General features: G+C 35.7%; 1 protein-coding gene and 1 long non-coding RNA gene across 2 annotated transcripts; one reads left to right on the top strand and one right to left on the bottom strand.

The window, feature by feature from the left end:
• Window positions 1-856: 856 nt before the first annotated feature.
• On the top strand, window positions 857-12023 carry LOC129946885 (zinc finger and BTB domain-containing protein 46-like). Its single transcript, XM_056057253.1, has 3 exons — window positions 857-998; window positions 11320-11355; window positions 11417-12023. The coding sequence occupies exons 1-3, from the start codon at window positions 993-995 to the stop codon at window positions 11831-11833; spliced, it is 459 nt and encodes a 152-aa protein (XP_055913228.1). The 5' UTR covers window positions 857-992; the 3' UTR covers window positions 11834-12023.
• A 2983-nt stretch (window positions 12024-15006) lies between these two features.
• Window positions 15007-16001, bottom strand: LOC129947071 (uncharacterized). Its single transcript, XR_008781680.1, has 2 exons — window positions 15542-16001; window positions 15007-15486 (listed from the first exon to the last, which is right to left on the bottom strand). It is a non-coding gene; the product is annotated as an uncharacterized LOC129947071 (long non-coding RNA).
• Between the last annotated feature and the right edge of the window lie 1650 nt (window positions 16002-17651).

Genomic DNA, 17651 nt, shown 5'->3' with positions numbered 1-17651 from the left:
ATCCTTCGAGAGTAATTCTTGTCATGAAAAAGTGCTTTCTCAAATTAGCCGTTCGGATTCGGCCTTAAATTGTAGGTCCCTTCCATTCCTGACAACAGTACTCGCACACAGGAATGGTTGCGAGTTGTAAGTCACTAGGCCCTGGTTCACAACGGACTGTTGCGCCACCCCATTTGATTTGATTTGATTTTTCTAAAATGTTTTCAATGTATATAAGCTTTAAAGTAGTATTCACATGAGCGCGACCAACGAACGACGAATGAAATACAAAATGCGAGTTTATATACGTTTGAAGACATATTTCCACACAAATTCGTAACAAAACGATAGCAATATAGTTTCAATTTGATTTATGATACATACTTTTACTTTTCATTATAATATATTAATAAATTTAAGAAAACAAATTTATTCGTCACGAAAAAAATTATAGTTGATACGAACTGTCAAACTTTATTCGCGTTCCACATAATCCACACTCGCAACGAATAAAATAATCGCTCGTACTTAACCTAAAAAATCGTTCTTATTTTGGTTTCGGTGGTGAATGGTGTTTGGCTGTGGCTTCATTCGCGACGAATTAGAAACTCTCATGTGAAAGAAACGTCAAAATCGACGTTCATTCGTTGGTCGTTGGTCGTGCTCATGTGAAAAGTACTTAAGTAATGGCTCGCTGACATCTTTGTTCTCGACATATTGTAGTAAAAGCTTAATGTAGGCCTCAGAACGTATTTACGATTTAATATAAGATTCTACTACTTTTTTCTAAGAACGTAAAAATAATTTGATATTTCGGCGCCATGTGCAGTTATAAACCGTTATTAAAATAATAAAATATATATTTTTCTATTGCTCAATGGATAATGAGACGACCTCAGACTTCTTTTTTTAAATTAATTTTTAATGTTTGCTAAAGAAATTTAATTTTAAAACTAAACAATCAAATAAATGTAAGTGAACGTTAAGAGAATAAACAAGATTCGATTTTAATAATGGAGGTGAGTTTTTTTTAAAAGATTATTTCATATTTTTAACTTGATTGATAAACAAATAAGTTAGCTTCGAATTGTTTATGCTAATATTTATTAATAACTGTTGTTAAATTATGTATATTTTTGTTGTTCAGTTTTATTTTGTATTTTTGAGTGAAATTACACCACCAGAAAAAAACTTTGGGTGAGCGAGGAACTTTTAAATTAGAGTTCTAAAGAATTTACTTGGGTTTTTAATTATTAAATTAGTTTTACTTTTTATGAGTATTGTTTTTATGAATGAATTAAGAGAAAGACAATAGAACTGTAAACTTTACAAATAACAACATTTCCATCACGATGTTGTGTACACATTCGTTAACACCCGGACGGATAAATTAAGTTTCTGAATTATTTTATTTTTATTTTATCACAGGTATCAATACAAATAAATTTATATAGTCCGGTATAGATAGCGCCGGGGTGCTAGGCCCTTATGGCTGTTAAAATAATAAATTTATAAAGTGTTAAGAAATATAGTTAGTTGATCATTTTGAGTAGAAAAGTTGATTTTGAAATGTATTTAAATAGGTTAAATTTGATTAAGTTTATGTTTATTTAGTAGCGGGAAAAGCAGTGAGTTATCTGGATGAATAGTTGTATCTAGGAGTTTTTGTAACGGTGGGATATTGTTTGCAAAGTGTGTTCTTGTTAATGGGCATCTTTGAAGAACATGGTGTAAGGTTTGAGTTTCCTGACAGAAGCTGCAAAGTGGTGTAGGTTCGTTTTTATAAAGATTTTTTGGACAAGGTATGACCTAGCCTTATCCGAGAGAGTTGCACTGATTGTAATCGGTTCAATGACTCGTTGTAGGTCACTTGTCCTAAGGTTGTCTTATGTTGTCTTAAAAAGGAATGGGAGTTATTCCAACGTATTTCTGCTTCTCGTCGTATATTGTCAGAGACAATTTTGAACATTGAAGATGCAAACGGGGGTATTATAAATTCCAAAGGCATTTTAATGGTTTCACGAGCCGCAAAGTCTGCCTTTTCGTTTCCTGGAATTCCTGTGTCCTGGGGACCATATTAAATGAATTCTAGGTAAGTTGGAGCGGATAATTTAACGTAGAAGATGAAAGATTGGTGTTTTGTTTTTGTTGCCATTTCCTCTCCAACAAAAGGATTTTGGTTTGGGGTTGTAAGTTTTTGTGAGAGGATCTTGTCACATTTATTGTCGTATCTATATACACAATAACTTGTTGTTTCTTCTGCTGTCGAGGCGTCTGTGTATAGTATGCAATTAAATTGTCCTGTAGTTATTTTTTCAGCAATTTTTTTTCTGTAGATGTCGGGCGGTGTTCGTTCCTTCAGCGTCTTGTCAATGGTGCTTTTTGGGAAAAGCCAAGGTGTTGAATCGATGTCGCAATTAACTGTTTCTGGTATGGTGATATTAGTAAATGTGAGGTATCGGATAGAATTATAGAGTGCACTTTTTATTTTCGTTTTTTTTGGAATCTGTGCAACCAGATCTGCATATTTCGTGTAGCGGATGTTTGCAGTCACGAGGCTTTGCATAACAATTTTGATTTGTGTAATTTGTTTCGTTTCTAAAAAATGGTGTGTTTGTTTCTGTCAATAAAGCATCAATAGGTGTAGATGGTAGAGCTCCAATAGACTTTCGTAGTAGTGCATTCATTTTGATTTGGATCATCTGATCGTTCCCTTTTGTCCAGTGTGAATAGATGGAAAAGCTATGTTGTGTGGCACCCCCTATGAGGGCTTGCGCTATATTTATAGATGTGTTCTGGTGCGGTCCTTTGTGTTTTTGGCAGATAATTTTGAGTAGATTCAAGGATTTGTTGAGCTTGTCAGCTACAAACTTCGCGTTTGTATGCCATTTCCAAGTTTTCGAGCAAATCAGACCAAGAATTCTTAATTTTTCTTTAAGGGGAAAAGCAGAGTTGTTAAGATTGATAGTTCTGTTCGGACAAGATCTTTTTCTGCATATATGCAGAACTTCCATTTTTGCAATAGGTAGTTTAGCTCCAGTATTTGTGCACCTAGTTTGTGCTTTCTGTAAGATTTGATTGAGCGTATGGGCAACTTCTTCTGGGCTACCAGAACTTAAAACGAAAATGTTGTCAGCGAATGTTAAAGTTGATTTGATTTGTGGATCACCATCAGTGTTCAATTCATTTAAAAGCGAATTTACGTACGTATTGTACAATATTGGAGATCCCTCTGGCACACCTTTTTCGATTGTGTTGTCTAATGAACAGTAGCCATTGACACGTTCCTTTATTCTTCTGTTAGACATGAAGGAATAGATCACCTTCAATAAGTTTGAATGGATTCCCCAGTCGTGGAGTTGTTGTATTACTCCAAAATAAGTTACTTTTTCAAAAGCCTTTTCTAAGTCCATGGACAAGAGGACCGAATGGTTTCGTGAAGCTAGCTCTGTATGTACTCCTTGGTCAAGCATATGCAGCAAAGTATGTGTGCCTCTACATGGTCTAAAACCGTGTTGTCCACTGTTGAGACATTTTTCAAGTGTCCATTTGTGTCTATTACCAATTATTTTTTCAAATAATTTGGATAGAACGGAGAAGAGAAAAATTGGGCGGTAATTTTCGATGGCTTGTGAGTCCGTGTTTGGTTTTGTTTTAGGAAACTTTGAATGAAGTTTAAATCGTTTTTGGTTTTAATATTATTTCGTGGTTTTTGTAAACTTTTAATAAATTAAATTAAATTAAATTAAATTTCGGTTCGCTCTAAATGCCATACAGTCAAGTCAATACATTTATTGAAGCTTGGCCTTCGAGATCTTGCGCTTGGCACTCCGCAGGAATATTTTTTGTAGTGTTATATGAAGTCGTCGCTTATTCAAGTAAGCCTAAGACGATTAACGCTTTAGAGAAAATATTCGGCGTTATTGCTGACATTCTACCCCAATAATTGCAAAAGTGATGGAAAATTTGGACTCGACAGGAATTTATTGGAGTTAGCTTTTCGAGCTATCTTCAAGTCTTTTGAACTATTTTGATTTTGCTTTATGAAAGCTCCCCTTCGATGGATGCAGCGCCGGATTTAGCTTTTTTGGGCCCTAGGCCTGAAGAGTAAATGGTGCCCCTTTGCATATATGTATTCTCTTATATTGAATGGTTTACTTCATACAAAATTAAATACCTACCTAGAACACAAATTACAGTCCGGATTAGTATTACCGGATCCAGTATGAGAATGCATCTCCAAAAATGGCCATTTTTTTAATGATTTCCTCGCTAATTTTGTGAGCCATTATTTCAATCAATTCTTCAGGATGTCCAAATTTTGAAATATGAGTGGACAAGAAAGGTTCAAACTTTACTATTAATTCAAGAAGCCTCATAAAATTGCCATTATCTGATGAACCAAATTTGTCTTCAGATCTTCTAAATGCTAGACCACGCACGGACAATAATACAAATAACAGCAACCACCCTTTAAGTACATATTTAAAGCTTGAACATGACTCCTGCATTCATTTGTCAAAATCTGTCTTAATTCCGCGGTGAGTTCGTGTAATGTAATATATCAGCGCTTCTTTATGAGAGCTCGATTTTTCATGATTACCTATTAAATACGCATTTTTCTAATCATAAAAACCAGCACGATTTATAAAAGGTATTCCTGGCCTGCTGTGATCAGGAAATAGCTAACTATAAAAGCAGAACAACGCTCTTTTTGAGATGAAATACAAAATCCATTCACGTTGATAGTTCTCGCCTTTTTTACCAATAAAATAAGACGATTGGCAAACTCTAATTGTAACTTCTGTGTATGTTCGTCGAGATTTAAAAAAAGGAACATCATAATTATTGTATTTGCATCGTTCAGAGACGATCCAATATTCAATATCTTCAGCGGAAAACTTATTCCACGCAGGGTCAGGATTTCTATTTTCATGAGCTTCTTTTATTTCATTTGTTTCAGTTCCCGAGTTTGCATTGTTTATCATATTGTCCGGTCCAGATGGAACGTTATCTACATTTCCATGAGTACCTTAATTATCGTTATTCGAAGGCTCACCAAAAACTAGTGACTTATAAGTTACTTGGTATTGATATTGCTTCTTCTGCATCAAAACCATCAAAATCTATTATCCATTTTGCTCGTATAAGCAATCAAAATTCAGTTGCTACTACTTTTGTGGGCCCTTTTTACGGGATGCCCCAGGCCTGGGACTGGTTGGCCTAAGGGTAAATCCTGGACTGGATGGATGTAATATTCTTTCCGTTTTCCTCATAATTGCGGATAATTAAAAGATTGGTAAATGATATACTGACCTTTAAAAATATAAGATTTTTTAAATACAGCTACAAAAATATTAAGGATAACAAAAAGAAAAACAAAAATGATCGAAAATAAAACAAAGATTTCGTAAAGCGAAATAAATTGGAAGCAATAAGGAAATCAAATAAATTGGACGCAAAAAATCAAATCAAAGAAAGCAGGTAAAACCAAACGTCGAGACTCAAAGATTTAACCTTGCTCCTTGTCGTTTTTTTCATCAATTATTTATCTTTTGACCTTTAATCGGTCCTAGCAAAGTTGAGTGGAATAAATTACATTTATTTGGTGCTTCTAGCCCTCTAAGGTCCAGGCTATATTATTTCCTTAAAAATTATACCAAAATGTAATATGAATAAAAGCCATAAATTGGATATACAATTTAAATGTCCGGATGAACCTTATTTTATGTATCCGGATTTTTTAAATTTTGAAAAATAATATTTCACGACGTAAATACTAATTACTGGTTTTGCCTTCCAAACCTTCCCTTTGATATCTTACAATAGATTCTCTATTAGAATAAGCTCGAGAGACTGAGCAGGGTGTTCCATAAAGTCATTCTTTTAATCTCAAACCTATTACTTTGGTTTATTATTTGTTTGTTTTGAGTTCATATTTTATTGGATTACCCATATTTGAATGGCATTTTACCGTCAGCGTATCGGCGCATAATGTTTTATATTTTTTAATTAATTTGGGCAATCACTTACTTAAGGTGGCGCTACAGTCCGGGGCGAACCTGGGCTCAACCAACATTCGTCACCAGCCAGCTCGGTCCCTAGCTAGCTGTCTCCAGTTTCGCACGCCAAGTTGGTTGAGGTCCTCTCCCACCTGGGTGCGCCACCTGAGTCGCGGTCTTCCTCTACTGCGCCGCGCCGTCCCTCGGGATTGGATTCGAAGACTTTCCGGGCTGGAGCGTTGATGTCCATTCGATCTACATGACCTAGCCATCTAAGCCGTTGGTCTTTAATTCTGTTAACTAGGTCATTGTCACTGTACAGCCCGTACAGTCCGTCGTTATATCTTCTCGTCCATTCTCCATCTATGCGTACGGGACCAAAAATCACCCGAAGAATTTTTCTCTCGAAGCATCCTAAGACGCTCTCATCTTTCTTTGACAGGGTCCAGCCCTCAGCGCTATAAATGAGAACCGGGATGATGAGTGTCTTATAGATGGTGACTTTAGAGGCCCGAGAGAGGACTTTACTTCTCAATTGCCTTCTTAGTCCAAAGAAGCAGCGATTGGTAAGAGTTATTCTTCGTTTCAGCGCTGCTGTCGTTGTCTGAGTTAATAGCGGTGTCTAGGTAGACAAGGTCCTTAACTACCTCAAAGTTATAGCTGTCCATGGTGCCGTTTTGTCCAAGACGTCGTTGTTCAGTGTCCTTTTTTGATGACAGCCTTCATTGACCACTAAACCCATCTTCTTCGCTTCCGTCGCAATGCTCAAAAACGCTCCACTGACATCACGCTTTGATCTTCCAATTATGTCAATATCATCTGCGTATCCGAGTAATTGGATGGATCTTTGGAAGATTGTGCCTCTAGTGTTGACGGTTGAGTTTTGCACAATTCTTTCCAGAACGATGTTGAAGAAGTCGCATGACAGTGCATCGCCTTGTCTAAAACCTTTTTTGACATCAAATGCATCGGTGATATCTTTTCCGACCTTGATAGAGAGCGTGCATTCTCCATCGTCATTCTTCACAAACGGATAAGTTTGACAGGGATGCCAAAACTAGACATTGCTCGGTAGAGCTCTTCCCGATCGATGCTGTCATACGCGGCTTTAAAATCGATAAAGTGATGGTGGGTATCGATTTGAAGCTCCTGGGATTTTTCCAAGATCTACCGTGGTGTGAATATTTGGTCGATAGTGGACTTTCCTGGTCTGAAGCCACACTGATAAGGACCTATCAGGTTGTTGACGAACGGCTTAAGACGTTCACATAATACGGCAGAGAGGATCTTATTCGCAATGTTAAGGAGACTGATGCCTCTGTAGTTGGCGCAATTTAGAGGATCTCTTTTTTTTGATGTATCGGGCATACTATGCTGAGATTCCACTCATCGGGAATGCTTTCTTCCGACCATATTTTGCAGATGAGTTGGTGCATGCTCCCTACCAAGTCATCGCCTGCTGCTTTGAATAGTTCGGCGGTGATGCCGTCAGCTCCAGCAGCTTTGTTTGACTTAAGTTTAGATATAGCTATCTTCACTTCATCAGGGTCGGGTAGGCGGAATTGTTGATCTGCGTCGCCGAGGTTGAGTGGTTCTATCTCCCTTATAGCGGAATTCGATCGTCATACCCGTTATATAATTTGGAGAAGTGATCTTTCCATATTCTCAGCATCGACTGTGGTTCTACTACGATGTTCCCTTGATCGTCTTTATAGGCTTCGGTTCGTGGCTGGTACCCTTTGGAGTTTTTTTTTACCTTTTGGTAAAAATTACGAACCTCATTTCTGTTGTGACATCCCTCTATCTTCTCGATCGCGTGCTTTTCGTGCTTCGATCAGCTCTGGTCCTTTTGTGCAGCGCCGTTTTGTATGCCTGCTGTTTCGCTACGTGCGCTTGCTGGCATTCGTCGTCTAACCAGGGGTTTCGCTGTGGGGGCCGTGTGGAACCTAGCACTTCAGAGGCGGCATCTCTGATGGCTGCAGGGCAATGTTGCCACTGGTTTTCAATGCTTAATGCAGGCAGCATAGGACTCCTTAAGAGGTTATTAGAGACTCGAATGGAAAAGGACATGGCGGTCTCTTTCGATTGTAGCCGTCTAACGTCGAATCTTCTCACAGTACTTCCTTGTTTTGGCTTGGATCGGGATATCCGTAGCCGTACCTTGGCTACAATGAGGTAGTGGTCCGAGTCAATGTTGGCCTCTCGGAATTTTCGGATATCCTGGATACTGGAGAAGTGTCGTGCGTCGATCGCAATGTGGTCAATCGGGTTGACGGTTGATTGATCAGGAGATTTTCATGTCCCCTTTGTGGATATTGAGATGTGTGAACTGCATACTAGCTACCAGAACGTCTCGCCCCGCAGCGAAATCGACCAGCCTGAATCCGTTGTCGGAGATAGTGTCGTGCAGGCTGTATCTCCCGATTATCCCACCAAGTTGTGGGCAACTTGTGAATCAATAATCGTGTAGAAATCGACCGGTAATTGTATGCATCCAGTTTCTTATGTAGTAACTTTTTCGGTGCCTATCGCCCATGTTCCGAATTTCGATCGAAAGTGAATTGAAATCACTTTTCAATTTCACGTGAAATGAAATTGCATGTTCTTCAATTCGATCGAATTCGAAAACTTCGAAATTGCTTCGAACTGTCAGAACTGAAGAATCATACATTTTTATTTTGTTTCTGAAGTAAAATGTTTGCTGTTTAGAAGATGGATGCAATATTATTATCAATTTTAAATGAAAAAAGGAAGAAGAATTCAAGACATAAAATAAGAAAGAAAAAATATATTGGATTTGCTGACACATTTTACGTGTGTGAAAATTATGTAGAATTGTTCTGATAAATTAAGTTATTTTAGATTAAGCAAAGACGCTTTTTTATATGTTCTAAGGGAAATAGAACCTTTTATAATACCTTCGTCAATTCAAAACTTGCTGCAACCCTCCGATTCCTAGCAGAAGGAAGCTTTCAAAGATCAATTCACATAATTAAAAAATGTGATTTGAATGCGTTCGAAAAATGGAACAAACCGAAATACAGAACATCCATTTGCATGTTCGAAAATCCAATTCACTATAACGAATTGTGGAACACCCAAATTCACTTTCGCAAAGTGTATTCACAATAAGTGAAATGCAGAACATGGGCATATATCTAACAGTTGTTTTGAGAACGTTTCAGCGGATGTATTTTTGAACTCAGCGTAATAACTGGAAGTGCATGTCTAAGATCACCTGAAAGGAGTAACAGAGTGACGCCAAATAGTCTGTCATTGGTTTTTTATATCTTTCAATGTCCTGTTCAACGCCTCAAGCGAATGTTAAAGTGCCATAGTGCATTCATCCCAGATAATAATTTTACACTATTTCAGCGTGGTTATGGATGATTCAATTCAGTGTCTATTAAATCAGATGTATTTCGATTTATTGAATGCATACCGAAATGACTGAGTTGGCAATTATAATTCAAAGAATTCACAAATAGCAATCAATGCTTCACTGTACATAGTGTCACTGAATAAGTGCGTTTTTTTGGAATTCCATATACAGTGGCGAGCAAAATAATAGCAGTATAATAAGCAAGAACCTATAATTTTTCATAAATCAATAACAAAGCCACTTTTTCGCAACTCTACTGTATTTTGGTACTCAGAGTAATTATGTTTACAGGTGTAAGATAATTTAACGGTAAATTCTCATTGCTTTGTTTAAATGGCGCTTTGTCTAGTTTGATTCATTATCTTAGGCGAGCAAAATAATAGCAGTGATTGATTTCAAAAGTGATAAAAAGTAAGTCCTCTTATTCTATTTTATAGTTCCATTTAAATTGTGATAAAATTATTGAATTTATGAATTTAAAGTGGGTCGAGGCAAGCATTACACACTGGAGGCGGGAAATTATAAAAAAGCCTGTTTTGGAAGGCAAAACCTATAAAAAGATTCAAGAACTTTTTGGCTGTTCGGCGAAGATGATACTGAACGCCATAACCTTTGAAGAAAAAGCAGAAACCAGGGGACGAAAACAATCTCTAACACCATCTTTTAAAAAAAATGTGTGGTTTGCTTTTTAAAAAATAATCCTACAGCAGCAGCTACAGAGATTGCAGACGAGTTTTAGGTTCTGTGCGGTGTGTCCAAGAAAGGTTCCACTTTTAAAGAAGAACCATATAGTTAAAAGGATGAAGTTTGCGCACGAGCATTTAGGATGAGCTCCTGAAAAGTGGCGAAACACTCTCTGGACCGATAAGAGAAAGGTGGTTCTCTATGGTGGTAAAGGATGTCGGCAGTTTGTGAGAAAACCCCCAAACATGGAATATAACCCCAGATACACCACAAAAACAATTAAGCTTGGGGGATCCTTTATAATGGCTTCGGGATGCTTCTCCTATTATGGAGTTGACCCAATATACTGGATCAAAAGCATTATGAATCAGCATTGTTACGTGGATATTCTTCAAAACACCATGCTGCCATATGCCGAATACGAAATGCCGCTCAAATGGGTCTTCCAGCAGGATAACGACCCAAAGCATACCAGCAGAGTATCCAGGTAATGCTTTCAAGATAATAGGATAGAGGTCATGGAGTGGCCTGCACAGTCTCCTGACCTCAATCCCATCGAGAATCTATGAGCAGATATTAGAAAAGAATTAATCAAGGCAAAGCCAAAAATAACAGAGAGTTATGGAGCGTTGCAGAGCAGGCTCGGCAATCAATAACACCATTAAGATGTCAGGGACTTGTGGAGTCAATGAAACGTCGCTGTGAAGCAGTTGTAAAAAATAATGGTCATGCTACCAAATACTAGCTTTTGTTAAATAAAATACCGTTGAAAAGAACTTTTTGTTCCCTTGTTTTATTTTAGTTTAATAGAAAAAGGAAATCGCACCTCTCCACAACGTTCCACTCTTGTAGAATTGGCTTCAAAGGACAAAAACGAGACGGTTTCCGGCTTCAAGCTGGTCTAAGGTTCTAACTGATAAGTTATAGCCAAGCTGATAGCAATTTGTACAGGTTAAAGCAATAATTGCGTACAGCAGACGTCATTGCAACAAAATGCTGCATTTCTACCTTCTTCTTTAAACAAAACACTAAACTGCACCAAATATTTCCCAACGTTTTTCAAGCTTAAAACTACTCATTTTGTTCCACAGGGTTATAAAACTAATCTTCTATCAAGATTTAAAGCGGGAACAGCTGTCAGCTGTGAAATAACCAATTATTTAAAATGAAAGTAACAAAAATCTCATAGCTACAGATTAAACCTACTTACAATTTACTAACAACCGAGTTTCTTCTGAAATAACTGATTTAAATGTATCTAAATTATTTCAGGTAACACCCATAAATAAAGATGCCCCAAAAAGCAATGTAAGTTTTAAATATAATTTCATTGTCAAATTTTCAACAAACAAAACCTAAATTTTTCAAGATCAAAACAAAATCCGAATACTCAGATTCCTACAAAGATGAGGAGGAGGATGATGAAGATGGTGTTGTGGGGGGACTTCAAATAAATCTGCCAGTCGTTAATTCCCTAAGCTCACTCAAAATCGAAGTTAGGGGCTTTAATGATCTAAATGTCGTTTGGCTATCAAGCATAATGAAACAATACGAGAACCAACTATGGATGAAACTTCAAACTGATCAACGAAAGACATTCAAATGTTTATTTTGTTCCAAAGTGCTTTATCATTTTTGTTCCCTTAAACATCACCTTTTCAATCATTTAGAGATTTTTCCGTTTAAATGCTTTGCATGTAACAAAACTTATACGAGTAATAAAACTCTAAACAAACATACTCGATCTAAGCATACGACTAATAACAAATCAAAAAGGACTCATTAGGCTGGATATTGACTTGACGATAATTTATTTATATTTTTATTTTTATTTACTATTTACTTGTTATTTTGTTTTACTTTTTTTTTTCTATGAAATGGACAAAATTTATTTATTTTTTAATTTTAAGAAATAAAGAGAATGCTTTTGTTTATTTTTTTTTATTCTGCGTGGACAAATAAAAAATGCTATTTTTTACAAAAAGAATGTTACTTTTTATTTCTTATCCATTGTATTTTTTCTGTAAATTACAGTTTCTAGGGAATTTTGCATTAGTGCTGATTTTGTAATAATTGTTTTAGGGGTTATAGGTTAAGTAGCGATTAACTTAAAACAAATCATAAAAGAAATTGGTTATAAGATTATTATTTATAAAATATTTATTTAATAAATAAATAGATTACATAACGCTGGTTCTACGAAAGGACCTCGTAAGAAGTTTTGGGGTGTTTTTCAGAATCGATAAAAAGCTTTTAAAAAAAGTAAAGGATGAAAAACAAATAAAAAAATGTATCAAATCACTTGTTAGGCGATCCTTCATGGTTACATACTATTTTTGTTCTGAATTTTGCGTCCTCCAATTTTGTACGGTTACATACGAGGTATTTTTTTTTCCTTTTTTTTTTTTTTTGAAAAGTGATGTGTTACTAAGCGGACGTGCGTGACTGAGTGGGAGTTTTAAGTTGAGTTTAAAGTGGTTGATTTTCCGTTCCAAGTCCCTTAAGTTGTATATTAATACTATAAAACAACTACCGAACTCGTTTTTTGTTAAAACTTAGAATAACTTTAATTGGTTTATTAAATCAATTAATTTTAAATTCTACCCAAATTGTCAATCTTAAACCTTGAAAAAAAAACTGTATCCGTCTCACTCAACTTTCATTAAACATTGCACAAAACATTTCCCCTTAAAACCTACATTAAAGCTTTAAAAGGGATCACGAAGCAAATTAGGATCCTCCGATTCACCTTTTCCATCTAATCCGAAAATAACACCATTATCAAAAGCACAACCACTATCACGACTGGAGATAGCAAAAAAAAAAGCTCTTGAAGAAAACTTTTCCACTATGGAATTGATTGCTTAAATTGAGAAATCTATGCTTGCACAAACCGAGGCTATCACGTCACAGATTGCTGATTCCGAAAAAAAAATCACTGATAAAATAAAAATAAACAAAGATGTAACTGAATTAAAACTCTATTGAAAGTATAAATACACTGCTATCCGTGATTGAAGCAAAACAAGCAGAGTTTGAACCCTTAAAATAGGAAATTTTCGAGCTTAAACAACAAATACTTGAGCAAGATGAAAAAATTAAAACTATTTCCATGCAACTGAAATCCAATGATGAACACCAGCTGCTTAAAGAAAGTGAGTGATGAGTGATGCACTTTTACACGGCGTTCCACTCTTGCCAAATGAAAATCTTCGCTTGATCTTTAATCAGCTTTGCACAAACCTTAATTTTAAATCACGAACGATAAAAAGTATTTTTCGTATAAGACCGAAAACCGACACCGAATCGCCATCGCCACAATTATTATTAAGTTTTTTACACCACACGATAAGCTGTTTGTCTTGCGATCGATTGCCGAATACAGAAGATCAACAAAAGTACCGCACCAGCTTTATGATCTTGGCCTTGGCACTGACAGTGAGAATGCAACGGGAAAATCAAATGTTTTCATTCATGAAAGCTCAACACCCATAAATCGCTTTATAAAGCAGAATGCTATGAAAATGAAATGCAGCTACAGCTACATTCGGTTTACGTTAAAACACAAAAACGTGAAATTCACGTTCGGAACGCAAAAATCACCATAAGAAACTGAACAAAATCATGAACAGAACATGATGTTTAAGAGTTAAGTTTTTCAGAAAAGGTGGCCCATATGAGTAAAGAGAGAAAAGAATCGTTAAGTAAAAAGACATATTAATTTTTTTTGTTTTTTAATTAAATTTTAATATTTAAAAGAAAAAATAGTTAGTATTGCTGGTAGGGGGCTTACGTCAAACTCCCCTTTATAAGCTTTTATTTTTAAAGAATACAGCAGGTGGGCCACTGACACAAGATCAGTTTTATATTTAATTTCCAAGTTCTATTCGATAATGATAATTGATATATTATTGGTACATATAAATTTGTTATCATCAGAACAACATAAACTTAATTTGTTTATACATTCGGTGTATATTGTATGCTGTTTAGATCTAAAGCCTAGTACATACTTGTGAACCATCTCGTGAACCCATACACATTTCAGTTTTTGGTTCACCCGTGAACTTGCTCGTGAAGCTGAGTGGAGAACAAAGTGGAGAGTTTTCGTTCACGGGCAATTCACGTGCAAAATGTACGGGAACTGTTGGTGAAGCTTTGACATTTGGTTTCCGCATGTTCACATCGTGTAATCACAAGTGTGTACCAGTGAGCAATGTAAAAAGTTTACTTTCTCCACTGGCGAACGTTCACTTCACGAGGAAGTATGTACTAGGCTTAAAGTTCAACAATTTACTTTAGAAGTTTTGTTTGTTTAGCCAACTGTCTCTGTAATTTTGTAGACATTTTTTCTACAGCTGCTGATTTAACATCCTTAGCTTATTTTATTAGTGCTTCTATGTCTACTATACATATTAGTTCTTAATCCTATAAATTCCTTCATTATTCTACCATTATTTTCATCTTTCATAAATCCTAACTTTTTCACATTGAGCTGCGCAATACCGTAGCGGTTTTGGGGTGGATAGTCTGAAGTATCAAATTTATCTATTATAACATTTCTTATATCATTGTAAAAATCATCTGTTCTTATTTTATAAATAAATCAATCCATGCAGGCCAGATGTAGGTTGTCAGTAAATTTAGGTTTCATGTACGCATAATGAAAGTCGTACATTTTATACTTTGAAATCTCCAAAACACAAAAACCTAAGTAGGTACATAGGCTTATTATATACACTGTGAATTCGTTTTAACTGGGCCCTTATTATGAATTACGAAACAAACGGCAGAAAAAACGAAACTCGAAGAAACGAAAGTCATGGTGAAGAGCGATTATAAGATACGAAAATAGAAAGCAAAAAAAGTTGCCAGGCAAAAACGAAAAATGATAACTTTTTTAAAGGAGCAACTAACTTCACTCCTATTAACAAATGTCAAAATATAAATAAAGTCGAGGAAGTTTCAAAAATAAATGTAATTTGCATAAATTCTATAAAATGTTTTTTCACTGCGACTATTTCCTTGAAAGCGAAGATGAATCCCAAACTAACAAAAAAGAGGAAATGCGTATAAAAAAATACAAAATGTTCACTATTATCTGGTTGTAGCTCAGTATTTTCATTGTTGTCTGGTTGTGGTAAAGAGTCATCGTTGAACATAACGAGAAGTACTTCCTGCTCATCTGCTTCTTCCAAAGTCACATTAACACTGGTGCTGCTGCCGGCCGCCACTTGAATATTCGCATCACTCGGATCACCGAATTGTTTCCCTGATAAATTCCCTGACACGGCCTCATTTAGGTCTAGAATCGCAATTACTATTTTTTCATTTTCTGAATATTTTTTTTTGCTTATTCGGGCCACCCCCTGTGCCACTTCGATAGAGCAAATTTCCACGCATTTTGCGCTAAAGATTGTACCTAAAATCTTTCCATACCTAACGAAGAACAGAATTAATCATAAACGCAAAGTTTTGTTTTAAGGAAACCTACACTTTTCCAACCATCCATTGGTTTCTCTAGAGCACCGCATGCATTTAGCTTATCAGTCAAATCCTTCCAAAGAACTTTGGATTTGGCTTTAGCTTGGCTCGTCGGCAAGTAATTTTTTGCTATGTTTGGATTGGTTTCCATAAAAGCTACCAGCAAATCCAACTGCTTAGCATTAGTTGTAGGCCTAGAAGGTTAGAAATAACTTATTTGTATGTTTTTGACAATTTTATTTATTATTTACTTACATTTTTTTGCGCACTTAACAAAACAAAAACCAACCAAACAAAAACAAAAAAATAAATGACATTTGACATCTACCCCCAAAACGAAAGCTGAACGAGAGCTGAAGGCACTCGTAAATAAAAATACGAGTATCGTCATTTGTGCCACTAAAATCGTTTTTTCTAATCGCAATTTAACGAATAAGCGTTATTTTGAACGAGTTTCGTTTTTCATAATAACCCCCCTGAATAGCAGCCATGGTTTCTGAAAATTCTAATATGCTATGAAAATTAGGTGGGCGACTACCGAGATGGGTACCTTTGCTTTCTATTGAATCGACAATTCGAACATCTTTTTGTTTGTCTACATTTTTTTTTCAAAGTTTTTCCGAATACAGCATTATTGCAAAGTTTACGCTCATACGCTGATCCTTTTCAAATTTTGTGGTGGCTTTTTTCTTAGTTCATTGTTTAAATCAATATATTTTTTCAGCCATTAAGATTGTTTGAATTGCATCACTCTATGAATTTTCTTAAGCACCAAACCATTATCAAGGCATTGAATTAATGTTTTGTAATGAATTATATAATTAACTTTATTATTCAAATCAGCAATGAATGAAAGCATCCCACGAAATACCTGGCAATGTATAATAGTCACAAGGGTCTAGACCATAAATTAATCTAAAAAAAGTTCTAAATTTTTCAAAAATGTCTGATAGAATTAAGACGTCTGTAATTAAATAATGTTCAAGATATTTTCTTAAATTACTACATTAAAAAGTGACCAAACTTTCTCAGCATGATTATAATCATCTTAGTTGCAATCCTCTTCAACCAAAGAATTTCTTAATGATTCTATTGAAGGAAGCTTCGTCTCACTTAATTTTTCTATAGAATCTAAATAATCATAACATAAAACACCCTTACCAGTCATAAGTTGAATAGATTCATCATCTTTGAAAAATGTTGATAAAATTTTAAAATCTTTTTTTTTTAATCTATACTTGAACGTACAAATCTAAATGAGTCTAAGAACCGTAATTCAAGAAACTCGCTCTGCTTACTATTTATTAATAGTTTTGTTGATATGAATATATATTTCTCATTGTTAAGAGGAATAATATCGATAAACTCTTTAATATTACCCAGCTCTTTTATAAATAAAGGAGAATCATAACCGGTCAAATTATGGAAAAAAATTTAATGAATTTAGGTATCTTATAGTTTAAGTTACAATTTGAATGCGCTGCTACTCTGAATTTACCAGTTAAGTGATCATGATCTCGTACCTTTACGTCACCCCATACTGCCTTCTTACAAATGTGACATCTTGTTGCCTGCTAAAATTTGATTTCATCCCGGGGTGTCATGTTAATTTTGGTCTTCTTGCTCAAATGATGTCGATGAATATGTTTGGAGTCTGCAATCAAGTTCGTAACAAAAACTCGTGCACGGTCTTCACCTAGAGTAAAAAAAAAAATGTATATATTACAGCGCTCATAATTTTCATATAGCATAAGAGATAAAGGCTCGTATTTGGTTGCCGCTCATGAGCATAAAGCCAAGCAGAAAGGACCTGATCCGCGGTCTTCAGAGGCAAAATCCGCTGGTTCCCATACACGATTGGGCTGTAGTTAAGGCAGAAGACCCGCGCCTCTTACCTTCTGAGGATTAGCGCGGAGAGTTTAGGGGCTCTCGAAAAGGCCGAGTACAAACACAGTTTTGGCATAAGGAATGCCAAAATTAAAATTCTGAAGAGTCGGGAGAACAGACACCGACAAAGCTGATGACAACGTCGAGGTTGACGATGTTATAAGCGGAGTCGAGATCCCCAGCGAGTTGCCGGGCCCCAGCTCTGCAGCTAAAAATATTTAAAAAAACGCGCT

This window comes from Eupeodes corollae, chromosome 2, assembly GCF_945859685.1.
Source record: "Eupeodes corollae chromosome 2, idEupCoro1.1, whole genome shotgun sequence".
Lineage (NCBI taxonomy): Eukaryota > Metazoa > Arthropoda > Insecta > Diptera > Syrphidae > Eupeodes > Eupeodes corollae.
Note: the sequence above shows the minus strand (reverse complement) of the source record. Positions and strands in the feature narration are given on the sequence as shown.